The sequence below is a fragment of the Sinocyclocheilus anshuiensis genome, unplaced genomic scaffold (genome assembly GCF_001515605.1).
Source record: "Sinocyclocheilus anshuiensis isolate Anshui unplaced genomic scaffold, SAMN03320099.WGS_v1.1 scaffold2173, whole genome shotgun sequence".
Taxonomy (NCBI): domain Eukaryota; kingdom Metazoa; phylum Chordata; class Actinopteri; order Cypriniformes; family Cyprinidae; genus Sinocyclocheilus; species Sinocyclocheilus anshuiensis.
Genome location: NW_015552682.1, coordinates 56,186 through 71,081, shown reverse-complemented (window position 1 = coordinate 71,081; position 14,896 = coordinate 56,186). Strand labels below are relative to the sequence as shown.

Here is a 14,896-nt window from a genome sequence, read left to right as displayed (position 1 = left end):
TCTTTAATTGATTTTTCTGTACATTTCTGCCATATGTACATTAACTGACAGTCACCACTGATAAGCTACTACTAATGGTGTGATGTGTGTAAAAACGTGTTATGATGTTCTCTTTTGTTGGACAACAGGTTTAGAAATGCTTCTCATTACGATAAGTACTTGTACTTTCTGAATCTGTCCGCTGCTTTTGACACAGTTAACCACCAGATCCTCCTGTCAACCCTCATGGCAGAGGGCATATCAGGAACCGCACCCCAGTGGTTCAAGTCTTACCTCTCAGATACATCCTTCAAGCTATCTTGGAGTGGTGAGGTGTCCAACTCGCAACCAGGGGCGGTTCTAGAGCATTTTAAATGGGGGGGGCCAGGCTGGGACACTGCCTCAATAGAGGGTGGCCACGGGGGGCGGGGGGAGGGACACTATTAAGAAGTGCTAACCTGCAAATGCTATCTTATCAAATGCAATATTTATCAATGTAACCCAATGTATAGATTAAGTTCAAATTTTTTGAGTTGAATAAAATCAAATAAATTTTGTTAACATATGAGAAATTGTACATATTCAATTAAGAAAAACACTTAAAAGGACTTTTTAAGTCAAGTGAAAACACTTTCATCATCCTGATGAATATGCTGTGTTTCTCTCATATCTAAAGGCTGCAACACACCAGTTTTTGTTCCGTGCTGAGTTATACAATCAAATCCTTTCATGATAACATACAGTATACACGCTGCTAATAATTTATTAATTGTGCAGTGTGAGATTCATTTGTCACAACAGAACTTTGTGAGATCGCAATGAACAAAGAGTGACAGCTTTTTAGTGGTTATAAAGAGAGCTCTTTGCGAGTTTTCTAGGCTTATAATCCATTTAAAATGTAAACTTTGTTTTTCGGCCACACACACGTTGCAAAGTTTCAGGAATGACATCCGCATATTTATGCGGGATTTGCTCTCGAAGTAGCAGTGATTGACAGTGATAACCATAGCAATAGACGGGACAAAATACGTGAAAATGTGCATTAAGACTAGAGCACCCTCACTAATTTCAGAAGCACCCTCAGTGATTATTTCTGGAACCTGGTTGATACGCTTTTATTGTATAACTATATACAAAAACAAAAAAATACAAATGCAGTAAATAAAATAATTTAATAAATGCATATTTATAATTTAAGCACTTAACTAAAATAAGTATTAAATAATAAAATAAATAACTAGAGAAGGCTGACTATAATCAGCTTGCTTCCATTTAGTGAGAAAAGCCTACTCTTCAACTGAATTAGAAAATCCTACATCCTATCCTCTGGTCTTCAGTGATGCGGGGACAACGTTTGAGCGTACATGTATATCTGAGCGAGAGAGACAATTCATAAAAGAACCATGTATATTTAAACGCACACATCCAGTTTTGTGTGAGTGAAGGAAATCTGCGTGCGAGTGGAGATTCGTGCTCGCACATTACATGGATCGCGTAACATTATGCGCTCTCGATATTTGTCATTAAGATCACGCTATAGAAATCGCCTAAAATTAAGTATAAAGAAGAGAAGAAAGCGGCCCTAGGCAGCTGCCTACACATGCCAGGATCCGCCACTTCCAGATGCAGATATAAATACTAAAAGCAAGCCTATCGCAAGACATCTGGTAGAATAAGTCACTAATAAGTGATATAAGCGGTTGCATAGGGCCCCGTGGCCTCCAGGGGGCCCAATGTCAGGGTCAGATGGTAATGCTCGATAATTATAATTTTAAAAAAGTTTCAGTCACATGTTTGAAAATGAATAAGTGGCACTATAAAACTGGTGCAGACTGCAGAGAATTGGGAAAAGAGAAAAGAAAGCGAGCAAGATAAGGGTAAGTGATGAATTTTGAAAATATATTGTTTAAATGGCGGTTGCTGCATCGTGCTGCGAACGCTTTGAAGACACGCTGTGCCAATGTAACAACAATGAACATGAACGGTAATGTTGTCTTGGCCACTTCAAAACACGTGAATAATTCTACGTTAGATATCTTATTATCAGAATGTTTTAGATTTTTAGAACGCATATATAATCTTATTTTCCATCGACCAGTTAAGTTTTACAACACTGCGCTTTTGCTGCGTAAAAGTTCGGTCAGATTTTCTCATTGATGTGACTGTGAATAAAGCAGCAGACGTGCTGAATAAAAATGCAAGTTCACTCTGACAGGAGTTGGAGCTTTAGGAACAGCAGAAATACACCATTGCCATGGTTATTCCTCTACACATTACCATGGTTACCCCTGTACACAAAGCAGCGCCGTGCAAGCGCAACTTCTGACACCCACTTGTTTGTCAAGGACGTCAAAGGAAGTCAAAACGGTATTTACATGTTTTCAAACAGCCATTCAGATTTTTTTAACACTTTGGTGTTTATCAAATAAGAAATATATTCAAACATATGTTTACAATTATACATGTTTGCATTTTAATCAGGAATAAAACATGCCAGCCCAGAAAATAGATAATGCTGTATATTATTATTAATAATAATAATAATTATTATTATTATTCTCTTTAATTTTCATAATCCAGGTGTTCTTGCTTTATTAAAGCATTAATCTCACTAAATTTTCATACATTTTTCTGAAAGCAATGGTTAAGCCTTTACATTTTTAAAAGTTTTGCATAATTGTTAATTCTGTTTAATTTTCATAATCCAGGTGTTCTTGCTTTATTAAAGCATTAATCTCACTAAATTTTCATACATTTTTCTGAAAGCAATGGTTAAACTTTTACATTTTAAAAAGTTTTAAATAATTGTTAGAAGTGCTTAAGTAAATATCTTTATATTTATGTATTGAAAGATAAATACTGAATGGATACTGATTAAGACAGCTTGGTAATGTTTTTTACAACAGGGTTATTATAGTTAACTAAAATAAAACATTTTTAAAAAATGTTACTTGAAATAAAATAAATGTGAACTGAAATAAAATACTTACACTGTTTTATTTTAGACAGTTGACAAGGCAACATTTCCCATTTTCATTTAGTTTATCTTGATGTTCTAAAATAACTAACAATAAAATGTAATAACTACATTGACTAAATATTTAAAATCAACAAAACTAATAAAAACAACAAAAACAAACAATAAAAGTACTAAAGCTTTAAAGTGAAAATGACAGCAGAAAATATAAAAATAATTCAATATATTAAAGGTGCCATAGAATGGAAAACTATTTACCTTGGCATAGTTGAATAATAACAGTTCTGTACATGGAAATGACATACCGTGAGCCTCAAACACCATTGTTTCCTCCTCCTTATGTAAACCTCGTGCATGCAAAAGAACACTGAAAAATAGGCGAATCAGAACATAACACCGACTGTGACGTTTCAGTCGGGATCACCTAATAGTTACCCCTCCAACATTTGCATATACCCGCCCATGTTCTACGCCAGCCGCCAGCCGAACCTGCACAGCCGAATCTTCAGAAGTTCTGCAGGTATTGTGAAGAAACAAGCGAGGACAATAGCGAAAATGGCAGATCATGGAAATAAATGTTATGTTCCAGGCTGTGCAGGGATGGGTTGGTGTCTGTATTTAGAAAGGCACGGAAAACAAATAACAAGCATCTGATCTTGTAAAATGTGTGGTAAGTACTGCCACTGTAGTGTACACAGAGCATGTGCGATTGCAAATCTTGAAAGTGAAAGTAAAAAGCGATCGTGCATTCGAAAGCAGTTTCAATGCCCCGCATAGTAATAGCGGATCCCTGATGCCCGCAATTTATATACAGTATAATTAACCAACGATATAACTGCGAGAGACAGTATTGAAATATATATTTTCCCTGTGTTTCCTTCCTGCTGTGTGAGCTACTGAAATGAGCCGCACTGTGAAACAGCCAATCAGAGCAGAGCTCAACATTATTATTCATGACCCTTCCAAATAAGGTAAAAACAGACCATTTCATTCTAGGGACAAATCCTAGGGTTGTAAATGGACATGTAAAACCGTTTCTGGAGATTTTTTTGCCCTTACCTAAGCCACATACCTTCTATGTAGATATCAGAGAACAATTTAAAATATTGTATCAATGCATTCTATGGCACCTTTAAGAAAAACTATAATAGCACCTGAATGACACTAAAATAACATTGCTTTACAATAAAATGTCAGTGTAAGATGGGGCAAAAAGGGGGTATACAGTATATACAGTGCATGGGGAGCCATTTTTCCGAAATCATTCTGTGAAAATCTTCTGTAATAAAACGTTATAAATAATCAAAAGCTTAGTTGTTAAAAAATGTAATGAAAAAAAATTATTTAACGGTTTTTAGCATTTTTAATGAGTTAAAAAATGTATAATAAACTGAGAACATATCAACCGCTCACCCTTTGACACATTATTGGTACAGACAGAGTCACATGACCAAAATGAATAGAGGAGGGAAACGCTCTGGGGCGAAGAACAGAAAAGACAAAGGGGAAATGCATTATAATAAGGACAGCAATATCCAAGTGAACTAGGATATTAGGATTGAACTAGGATAGTAACAATGATACAAACAAGCCACCTTTCGCCGAAAATTGTCGCTTTGAATAGGGCTGTCACGATTATGAAATTTGGCTGAAGATTAATTGTCTAAAAATAGCCATGGTTATTGCGATTAATTGTCTGTTTTAGGGCTTTGGCGATTATGACGATTATCACGATTAATTGTCTGTTTTTTTTATGGCGTTCATTATATAGTTGTGATTAATTTAAGGATTCAGTAAATATTTATGATGTTATCTTTTAATCTTTTTTGAGTTATTATTTTGCAGTGTAAGATTACATAGAGTATTCCAAATTCTAAGAATCGGCCAATACCGATCCAACACCAGCGCTATTTTTTTTCTACACCAATACAGAATTATCAATACTGTGTTTGTGGAACTAATGGTCACTAATTTTTTAAACACTTTGTTAAAAATAATCCACTAAATATTCACTTCCTCATTACAGAGAAAAACTACATTTGAATAAAAATATATAAGCTTTCGAATTAAACATGTAATATACATATTAATATACAACATATATAATTCAAAAAGATCGAGTTTTTTTTTTTTTTTTTACACTCTTGCTACTTAATACTTCGTATAAAAAAATACTGAACTTTGACAAAGAGGTAATTTTTAAATGTTATAATAGTGATTTTATAATATCTAAATATAAATCCAAAATCAAAGCATGTGAAAAGAGCTATATTACAGAGTGTAAATGGTAAATGAGACAATGAATGATCCTCTGCTGTCATCTAGTGGTTATAGTGTGAATATCATGACATTCATTGCAATAATATTTGTATTTCTACCAGGTGTAGGAAATCTACCAGTATAGAAAATCTTACACTTATGCATGGCAAATTTTCCATGAATTATCTCCAAGTAAAAATGAAAAAATGCAAATGAAAATACCTAACTAAAAAGCAAGCAATATTTCATGTGTTTGAAGAAAATTAGGCCTACTTTAAAAAAAATGCGTTCTACTGACTAGGGTAAGCCATGAGGAGTAAAAGGGGATGTTATACAACACACTTTTCTTTTTTCTTTCTTTTCACTTTTCACCTTTTTTTCCTATGGTATTGAAAATGGGGGAGGGGGTTCGCACCTTTGTCACTTTTTTCACCCCTGATGAGTTTGTATCCTTCCATGCCTAAGCTAGTTAATGGGCTTTTGGTCATTAACTTACAGAAAGTTTTCTGTGGGAGTTCGTGTTAGGGGCTAGAATCCAGGGTGCACCAACAATGATCTTGCATACCCCTCAGCAAATGTGCAGTTGCGCCCTGGTTTAAGATGTACAGTCATGGCCAAAAATGTTGTGTTTTGCAAAGTTTGCTGCTTCAGTATTTGTAGATTATTTTTCCACATGTTTTATGGTATACTGAAAAACAATAAGCATATCATAAGTTTTAAAGGCTTTTATTGGCAAAAAAAATATAGGAAGTCAATATTTACAGTGTTGACCCTTGTTCTTCATAACCTCTGCAATTCGCTCTGGCATGCTGGATATTAGCTTCTGGGCAAAATCCTGACTGATGGCGATCATTCTTGCCTTATTAGTTCACTCCCTTGGTTGAAAAGCAACCCCACACATGTATGGTCTCAGGATGCTTCACTGTTGGCACAACACAGGACTCAATGGTAGCGTTCACCTTCTCTTCTCCGAACAATCGATTTTCCAGATGTCCCAAATAGTCAGAAGGGATCTTCATCAGAGAAAATAACTTTGCACCAGTCTTCTGCGGTCCAATCCTTGCAATTCCTGCAGAATTTCAGTCTGTTCCTTTACATTTTTCTTTGAGGTAACCATTGCTAACAAGAACACAATGATTGGAAGCGCTTCTTCCCTCCTTTTATAGCAATCACAGTGTTTCCCACAGACTTGCACTCTATGTGTGGCGGCATTTCCCCTGGGGGGAAATATATGTATATAATGTGAATACAAAACAGCAGATGGGCTTATTGAAAATGCAAATTCATTCTCTGCTATCTTTTGAAAATCTGCTTAGGGCCCCCAAAATGCTAGTTCTGGCCCTGGTGGTGCCTCAGGGCTCAGTTCTTGGACCATTTCTCTTCTCCATCTACATGCCATCACTAGGTTCTGTCATTCAGAAACATGGCTTTTCATATCACTACTATACTGATGACACTCTACCTCTCATTCCATCCTGATGATCCAACGATAGCTGCTCGCTTCTCAGTATGTCTAACAGACATTTCTTACTAGATGAAGAACCATCACCTTCAACTCAATCTCGCCAAGACAGAACTGCTTTTGGTTTCAGCCAACCCAACACTTCATCACAATTTCTTCGTCCAGCTAGGTGCATCAATCATAACACCTTCCAGGACATCCAGGAACCTTGGAGTTGTGATTGATGATCAGCTGAATTTCACAGACCACATTGTTAGAACTGCCTCCAGATTTGCCTTATACTGTAGCTAACAGCTGCATGGTTAGAACTGTATCTCTAATAGTATCTTGTTTTCTTTTTATTTATTAATAAAAAAAATATTTATTATTCTGTTGAAAAGAGATGGTCTTCATCCCTCCAGGGGTAGTGCCGCTCTTCTCTCTAGAAATATGGCACATTGTCTTTAGGGTTTGTACTTGACTAACTGGGGCACAGGTCAGGAAGCAGACCGACTGGCTAACCCGACCGTGTGCTAGTCGCCTCACGTCACAGAAGTCAGTTAATTCTCAGCTCATAGAGACTCTTTCACCTAGACATCACACTATAGACACTGTGTCTGTTCCCCGAACCAGCAAATACAAAAAAAACATCCAGAACCATTTAAGGGTAACAATTTAATTGATGTTCAACAAATAAAAAACAGATATAATACAGATAAACAAACGATAAAGCTTGGCTAAATGAATATTAGACCCCTTTCTACGAAAGCGCTTTGTAAATGATATGATCACAGATCATAAATTAGATGTGCTCTGTTTGACAGAAACCTGGCTAAAACCAGATGATTACGTTATTTTAAATGAGTCTACCCCCCAAGATTACCGTTATAAACATGAGCCGCATCCAAAAGGTTAAGGGGGAGGTGTTGCTACAGTTTATAGTAATATTTTCAGTATTTCTCAGAAGTCTGGTTTCAAGTATAATTCATTTGAAGTAATGGTGCTTCATATAACATTATCCAGAGAAACAAGTGTTAATGATAAATCCCCTGTGACGTTTATACTGTCTACTGTATACAGGCCACCAGGGTACCATACAGACTTTATCAAAAAATTTGCTGATTTTCTATCGGAGTTAGTGCAGGCTGCAGATAAAGTCTTAATTGTTGGTGATTTTAATATCCATGTTGATAATGAAAAAGATGCATTGGGATCAGCATTTATAGACATTCTGAACTCCACTGGGTTTAGACAACGTGTCAGGGCCTACTCATTGTCGTAATCATACTTTAGATTTAATACTGTCACACTGAATTTATATTAATGGCATTGAAATTCTGCAGCAGAGTGATGATATCTCGAATCATTATCTAGTCTCGTGTATACTCCATATAGCTAAAGCTGCAAATTCAACTCCTTGTTACAAATATCACTTCTACAACAAAAGACTGCTTTGTAAATAACCTTCCTGACTTGTCTCAATTCCTCAGAAAATCCAATAGCTCAGAAAAACTTGATGTTGTAACAGAAACTATAAACTCTCTCTTTTCTAGCACTTCCGATTCGGTTGCTCCTTTACACTTAAAGAAGATTAAGGAAAACAGACCGACAACATGGTATAACGAGCACACTCGCACCTTAAAGAAAGCAGCCCGGAGAATGTAGCGCAGCTGGAAGAAAACAAAACTAGAGGTATTTTCGTATTGCATGGCGGGAAAGTACTTCTACTTATAAAAAAGCTCTAAAAACTGCTAGATCCGCTTATTTTTTCGTCTCTCTTAGAAGAAAACAAACACAACCCTAGGCATTTATTCAATACAGTGGCTAAATTAGCGAAAATTAAATTACAGACCGATCTCAAATCTCCCTTTTCTGTCAAAAATACTAGAAAAGGCAGTATCCTCTCAGCTATGTTCCTTCTTAGAGAGAAATGGTATCTGTGAGGATTTCCAGTCAGGATTTATACCTGATTTAGACCATAGTACTAAAACTGCTCTCATCATCAGAGTTACAAATGACCTGCTCTTATCCATCCTACAAATCATGGTTGTATTTCTCTATTAGTACTACTGGATCTTAGTGCTGCGTTTGACACTATCAACCACAACATTCTTTTGAGTAGACTACAAAATTATGTTGGCATTAGTGGAATTGCATTGTCATGGTTCAAATCTTACTTTTCTGACCGTCATCAAATCATATCAGTGAATGACGAGGTATCATATCGATCACAAGTGGAGTACCCACAAGGCTCAGTACTAGGACTGTTGCTTTTCATGCTTTACATGTTACCCTTGGGAGATATCATCAAGAAACATGGTGTTAACTTTCACTGTTATGCTGATGATACTCAGCTCTATATTTCTTCGGGGCCCGACAAAACATACCAAGTCGCAAAACTAACGGAATGCTTAGTTGATATAAAAAACTGGATGACGAGTAATTTCCTACTGCTAAATTCTGAAGAAAAAACAGAGGTTTTAATTATTGGACCAAAAACCTCTGCATGTAATAACCTAAAACACTGTCTAACAATTGATGGCTGCTCTGTTAATTCTTCGTCATCAGTTAGGAACCTAGGTGTGCTATTTGATATCATTCTTTCCTTTGAAAGCCATGATTCTTGCATTTGTAAAACCGCATTTTTCCATTTTAAAAATATATCAAAATTACGACCTATGCTCTCAATGTCAAATGCAGAAACGTTAATTCATGCGTTTATGAGCTCAAGGTTAGATTATTGTAATGCTTTATTGGGTGGTTGCTCTGCGCGCTTAATAAACTCCAGCTGGTCCAAAATGCAGCAGCTACAGTTCTTACTAGAACCAGGAAGTAAGACCATATTAGCCTGGTTCTGTCAACTCTGCACTGGCTCGCTATTGAACATCGAATACATTTTAAAATCTTGCTAATTACTTATAAAGCCCTGATTGGTTTAGCTCCTCAATACTTGAGCGAGATCATATCGCATTATTGTCCTTCACGTCCTCCGCAATCTCAAAACTCTGGCAATTTGAAAATACCTAGAATATCAAAATCAACTGCGGACGGCAGATCCATTTCCTATTTAGCACCCAAACTCTGGAACAATCTACCTAGCGATGCTCAGGAGGCAGACACAATCTGTCAGTTTAAATCTAGATTAAAGACCCATCTCTTCAACCTGGCATACACATAACACACTGTCACATTTCTACAATTCAAATCCATTAAAGGATTGTTAGGCTGCATTAATTAAGTCAACCGGAAACGGGAACACTTCTCATAACACCCAATGTACTCGTTACATCGTAAGAAGAATGGCATTTACGCTAATATTAGTCTTTCATTCTTATTCCGAGGTCACTGTAGCCATATGGATCCAGTCTGGATCCAGATCAGATGGTCACCGCAGGCACCCAGATCCAGTCTATATCCAGACCAGATAGTGGATCAGCACCTAGAGACGACTTCTACAGCCCTGAATGTCAGTGGAGACCATGTTAACTAGATGCGCCCCAGAGACAGATCCCCTGTGAAGACCTCATCACCTTGACAACCATCGGCAAAAGACCACGGGAACCAGACAAGTCCTCTGCACAATCTGACCTATGTTGCAGCCTGGAATTGAACCACGGCCATGCTGGTTTTGTCTAGCCAGAGGAGAATTGGCCCCCCACTGAGACTGGTTTCTCCCAAGGTTTTTTCTCCATTTCTGTCACCGATGGAGTTTTGGTTCCTTGCCACTGTCACCTTTGGCTTGCTTAGTTGGGGACGCTTGACTGATTGCACAGACACTTTTGGAAGAGAGCTGAACTGGATGATGACATCACTGAATCATCGATGAACTGACTTTAGATGAAAATGACTTATTGTCCTCTTGCAATATTGACAATCAATTTTCCTGTTTGACACTGTAAAGCTGCTTTGACACAATCAGTATTGTATAAAGCGCTATGTAAATAAAGGTGACTTGACTATTAAAAACTTGACTCTCTAACACTAGCGTCCTCTATTGTTTTTCTATTCTACCTACTTTTTATTCTTTTTATTTATTACTAAAAATAAATTTGATTGCTTCTACTGTCATCATTTGTAAGTCACTTTGGATAAAAGTGTCTGCTAAAATGTAAAAATAAGTAATTACAAGGAAAGATGCTTGCTGTGTGTTGCTTTTTCAAATGCATGTTATAAGCGTTTCCTCATCTCAGTGCACAGACTCAAGGGCACACAAAAACAGAGCCAGAGACTCACGGGCAGACAAAAACAGCCAATTCAGAGAGAAATAAAATGCACTGAAATTATTTAAACGCAAAACCGAGAAAAAAAAAACAGTCCACAAGCGTATACTGAACCATGGATGTCATACCGAATGGTTTAATATTATATTGAGAATTGTGGCATCCCTAGAGGCCACACACACACACGGTGTAGCCAAATACTGCTATCACTCCTCTTTTCTGAGTGCTTAATCCCATTTTTCAGCCGTTTACATCATAATACTGACTCAGCTTACCATATAAAATAACAAAAAAATTATGTGGTGCTGGCTGTAGCTATGTCATAGTTTTTACTGTTATACTTTAGAAAGTTTGCAAGAGTTTTTCTCTACATTGCCCTTTTATTTGTTGCCTAAGAAATACATTTTATTTATCGATACAGAAGTACCAGAAACTGGTAACAATATAATGCTGGTGTCTAATCATATTATACAACCAAATTGAAGTTGTAAATGACATCCTTAACAGCACCTCTGAGATGTGAGGGTGATTTTTCTCACCGAGTAACAGCAGAGTTCATGAATGATGACTCTGTTGGAGAAGGTTTCATTGTGAGATTCAATATGAAGAGTTCTTTCTCTGTGGTTCAGAGAGTTCTTCTGAATGAAGTAGACATAATCCACGCCTGCAATCTACACACAAATACAGGATTTATCATTTTATTACAAATCAAAGCTGAAAATTTAATCAAGCTTGGCCAAAAACAGTATGCAGGCAATGCAGACAAAACAACAATATTACTTAATGTGGAGGGAATAAGGGAAAGGGAAGGGACTTTGGGAGGTTCCATTTTACCCGTTTGAGGAGTCGTGGTGCATCCACATCAAGTTTACACCTCCGCTCAATCTTATGAAAAGACCGATCCTCACTGGTCTCCTCAATGATCACATCACTGTCCACAAACATGGGGATCAAATGACAGGTGGGAAACCTCCTCTCATATGCCTAAAGAAGAGAGAAGAACAGAAGAATTGACTGAAGAACTGAAAACCCACCTGCTTTCCTGTATGGAAGAAAAGAGGTACAGTATGTTTTTTTTTGCATGAGCATAAATTCACTGAGGGCCACATGTTGCACAGAAAGAGAGCAGTGGGGAAGACATTAATCAGGTAGGTGGTATCACTATTTAGTACACTGTCAAAGAGAAACATGGGCAACAATTCCAGGAATCACAGCTTCATTTGTTTAAAGTAGGGGTGCGCCGATCCAATATTCAGTATCGGTATCGGCTCTGATACTGCCATTTTCTGCCGGATCGGGGTATCGGTCAGACGAGACCGATCCAAATCCAATATTCTGTGTATACTATTCTGTGTTATTATTAAGCCCCACGAAAGGCACAAAAACATTATAAAGCACCATAAAGTTTTCGTGCACTATATTTCAAGTGTTCTGAGACCGTTCCATAGTTCAATGTGAAGTACAGATGAATATTTAAGTCGTTAAATTCAAGTTCTGTCTGTCATCCTCCATTCAGTATTCAAACTGCGTGTCTCGTTCGGTTATGACAGTCAAGACGATAAAACTCTCTCTAAGATGATACAATGTTCCTATTATTATACTTGATCTTTAGATAAAGATCAATGGTTTTGCATAAAAGGACTTTATCTTGCTGAAGTTTAGTGCTGTTTCTAAAGCATGTTACTTTCTAACGGGTGTCTGTTAGATCACAAAACTGGAGTAGAGAGCACTATTAATTGTTCTTCATGCACACAGTAACTGAAATTTAAAACTGTTAAAAGAAAAGGCTCAAACTAATCACACATATAATACACTACGCATCAATATCTCTTCCCTTTGTGCTTTGAAATTTTCTATGCGGAGCGCTGCACGCTGTGACTCAGTGTTGCTTCAAGCGCATTATTCTGCGCACAGGATGCGCATAAGCGCTTTGTGCCGCTCCGTATAGGAGCCTTTCATGTTATACTTTTGCGCAAAGAAACATTATTAATAGCCTTTCTTGTTGTCTTATCTATCATATGTTGCTGCCTCATTACTGTGCTATACATTTAAAAGAAATGTCTTTGAATTTTATAGTATATTAATTAATATATAAATATAGGTAACACTTTATAATAACGTTCAGTTGTAAGTCATTTATAATTGATTAGTTAATGATGAACTAATCATTTACAAAACACTCATAAGCAATTAATAAGTGATATGCTAACAATTTGTGTATGTTTTGTTAATTCATTTACAAGTCATTTACAAGTGATTAGTTAATGATGAACTAATCATTTACAAAACTTGACTGCGTTCATAAATGATTAATAAGTGATATGTTAATATTTATCTATGTTTTGTAGATTAAGTTATAAATAATTTACAAGTGATTAGATGATGATTAACTAATCATTTACAAAACATGACTATACATTCACAAATGATTATTAAGTAATATGCTAACGATTTACAAATCTTGTAAGTTATCTTAAAAAATAGCATCATGAAATAATCAAACTTAGTAAAAGGTTAATACACTGAAAAAAATTTTACTAAATTTTTTTTAAGGTAAGTGGTTGCAAACAATATATTTTAGCTACATTTAAATAAAAAAAAATGTTGAATGTTAGTCAACTAAATTTGTTTATTTAAATGTTGCTAAAATAAATTGATTGCAACCACTTATCTTAAAAAAATTAGTAAATTCAATGAATCATTGTTTTCAGTATAGTTTATAGTTACTAGTTAAGTTACTAGTTAATATATTATTAATCACTTATAAATCATTGAAATGTCAACATTGTACTATTATCGCACAGCGTTATAAATAATCCATGTATCAGAAAAGACATCTGTCTACACCCTCACCAGTCAGCCCTTACATTGCAGTACACACTACAAAGTAATAAAAATCATTTACAAAGCTTTCTACATCCCCTAATCTAAAGTGTAAACTACTCATCAGTTGTAAATGTTTTACAAACCTGCCGGTTACAGGTTGTGTGTGTACACACACTGGGGTGAAAGATCTACGAATGATTGAGTAAAACATTTACAACTGATGAGTAGTTTACACTTTTTTTTGTAGTTTACATAGATTAGGGGATGCAGAAAGCTTTGTAAATGATTTATTAATGCGTTTACACAACAGGTTTTGAATACTTTGTAGTGTGTACTGCAATGTAAGGGCTGACTGGTGAGGGTGTAGACAGATGTCTTCTCTGACACACATGGAGTATTTTTAACGCTGTGAGATAATAGTACAATGTTGACATTTCAATGATTTATAAGTGATTAATAATATATTTACTAGTAACTTATTAACCATTTAGGATATGTTTGATTATTTCATGATATGCTATTTTTTAAGATAATTTATGACAGATTGGTAAATCGTTAGCATATTACTTAATCATTTGTGAACGTATAGTCGTGTTTTGTAAATAATAATGTCCATCTTTATTTGACCCTCTAACTCTAGCACTTTCTATTCTATTTTAATTCTACTTTATCTATTTATCTTCTTTTTTTATTAAAAAAAAAACTAGCAGCTTTCAATTTTTTCTATTCTATCTATTTGTTTTTCTTTGTCTGTGTGTGTGTGTGTATGTGTGTGTGTATTAGGGATGCACCGGTATCGGGCCCGATACTGGTCTCCTGTACTCGTACTCGTTAAAATGCCCCGATACCAAACGCCGATACCACACAGCATGTGATAAGCGCCATATTCAAACGAAGAAACACAGACAACAGGACAACAGACAGCAGAAAAGAGTTAAGGATGTCTACTACGAAGTATATGTATGCAATGAATATAATGTTAAACATTTAGTATTAACGCTTGTATAGCTGATGTGAGCGAGCTGATAAACAAAGCACGCTGAGTGGATTTGGCGTGTGGAGGCGCAGATGCGCGAGCTTGTCGAGTGAATATATCTTTCTCACAGACATCACTGGAAAGTTTGTAGTTCGGGCGGATGTGTCAAAACCAAGTAAAACAATGCACAAGTTACTTAACGGTTGGGAGAGCGAGAG

At 36.1% G+C, this 14,896-nt stretch overlaps 1 protein-coding gene across 1 annotated transcript in view; it reads right to left on the bottom strand.

Annotated features, from left to right (window-relative positions):
- Positions 1-14,896, bottom strand: part of LOC107667603 (SEC14-like protein 1) — a 90,539-nt gene that overhangs the window by 34,076 nt on the left and 41,567 nt on the right. The window contains exons 4-5 of the mRNA XM_016459314.1: positions 11,711-11,860; positions 11,416-11,547 (exon numbers count right to left, since the gene is read on the bottom strand). Of these exons, the coding sequence (XP_016314800.1) occupies positions 11,416-11,547; positions 11,711-11,860 (282 nt within the window). The remainder of the gene's footprint in view (positions 1-11,415; positions 11,548-11,710; positions 11,861-14,896) is intronic.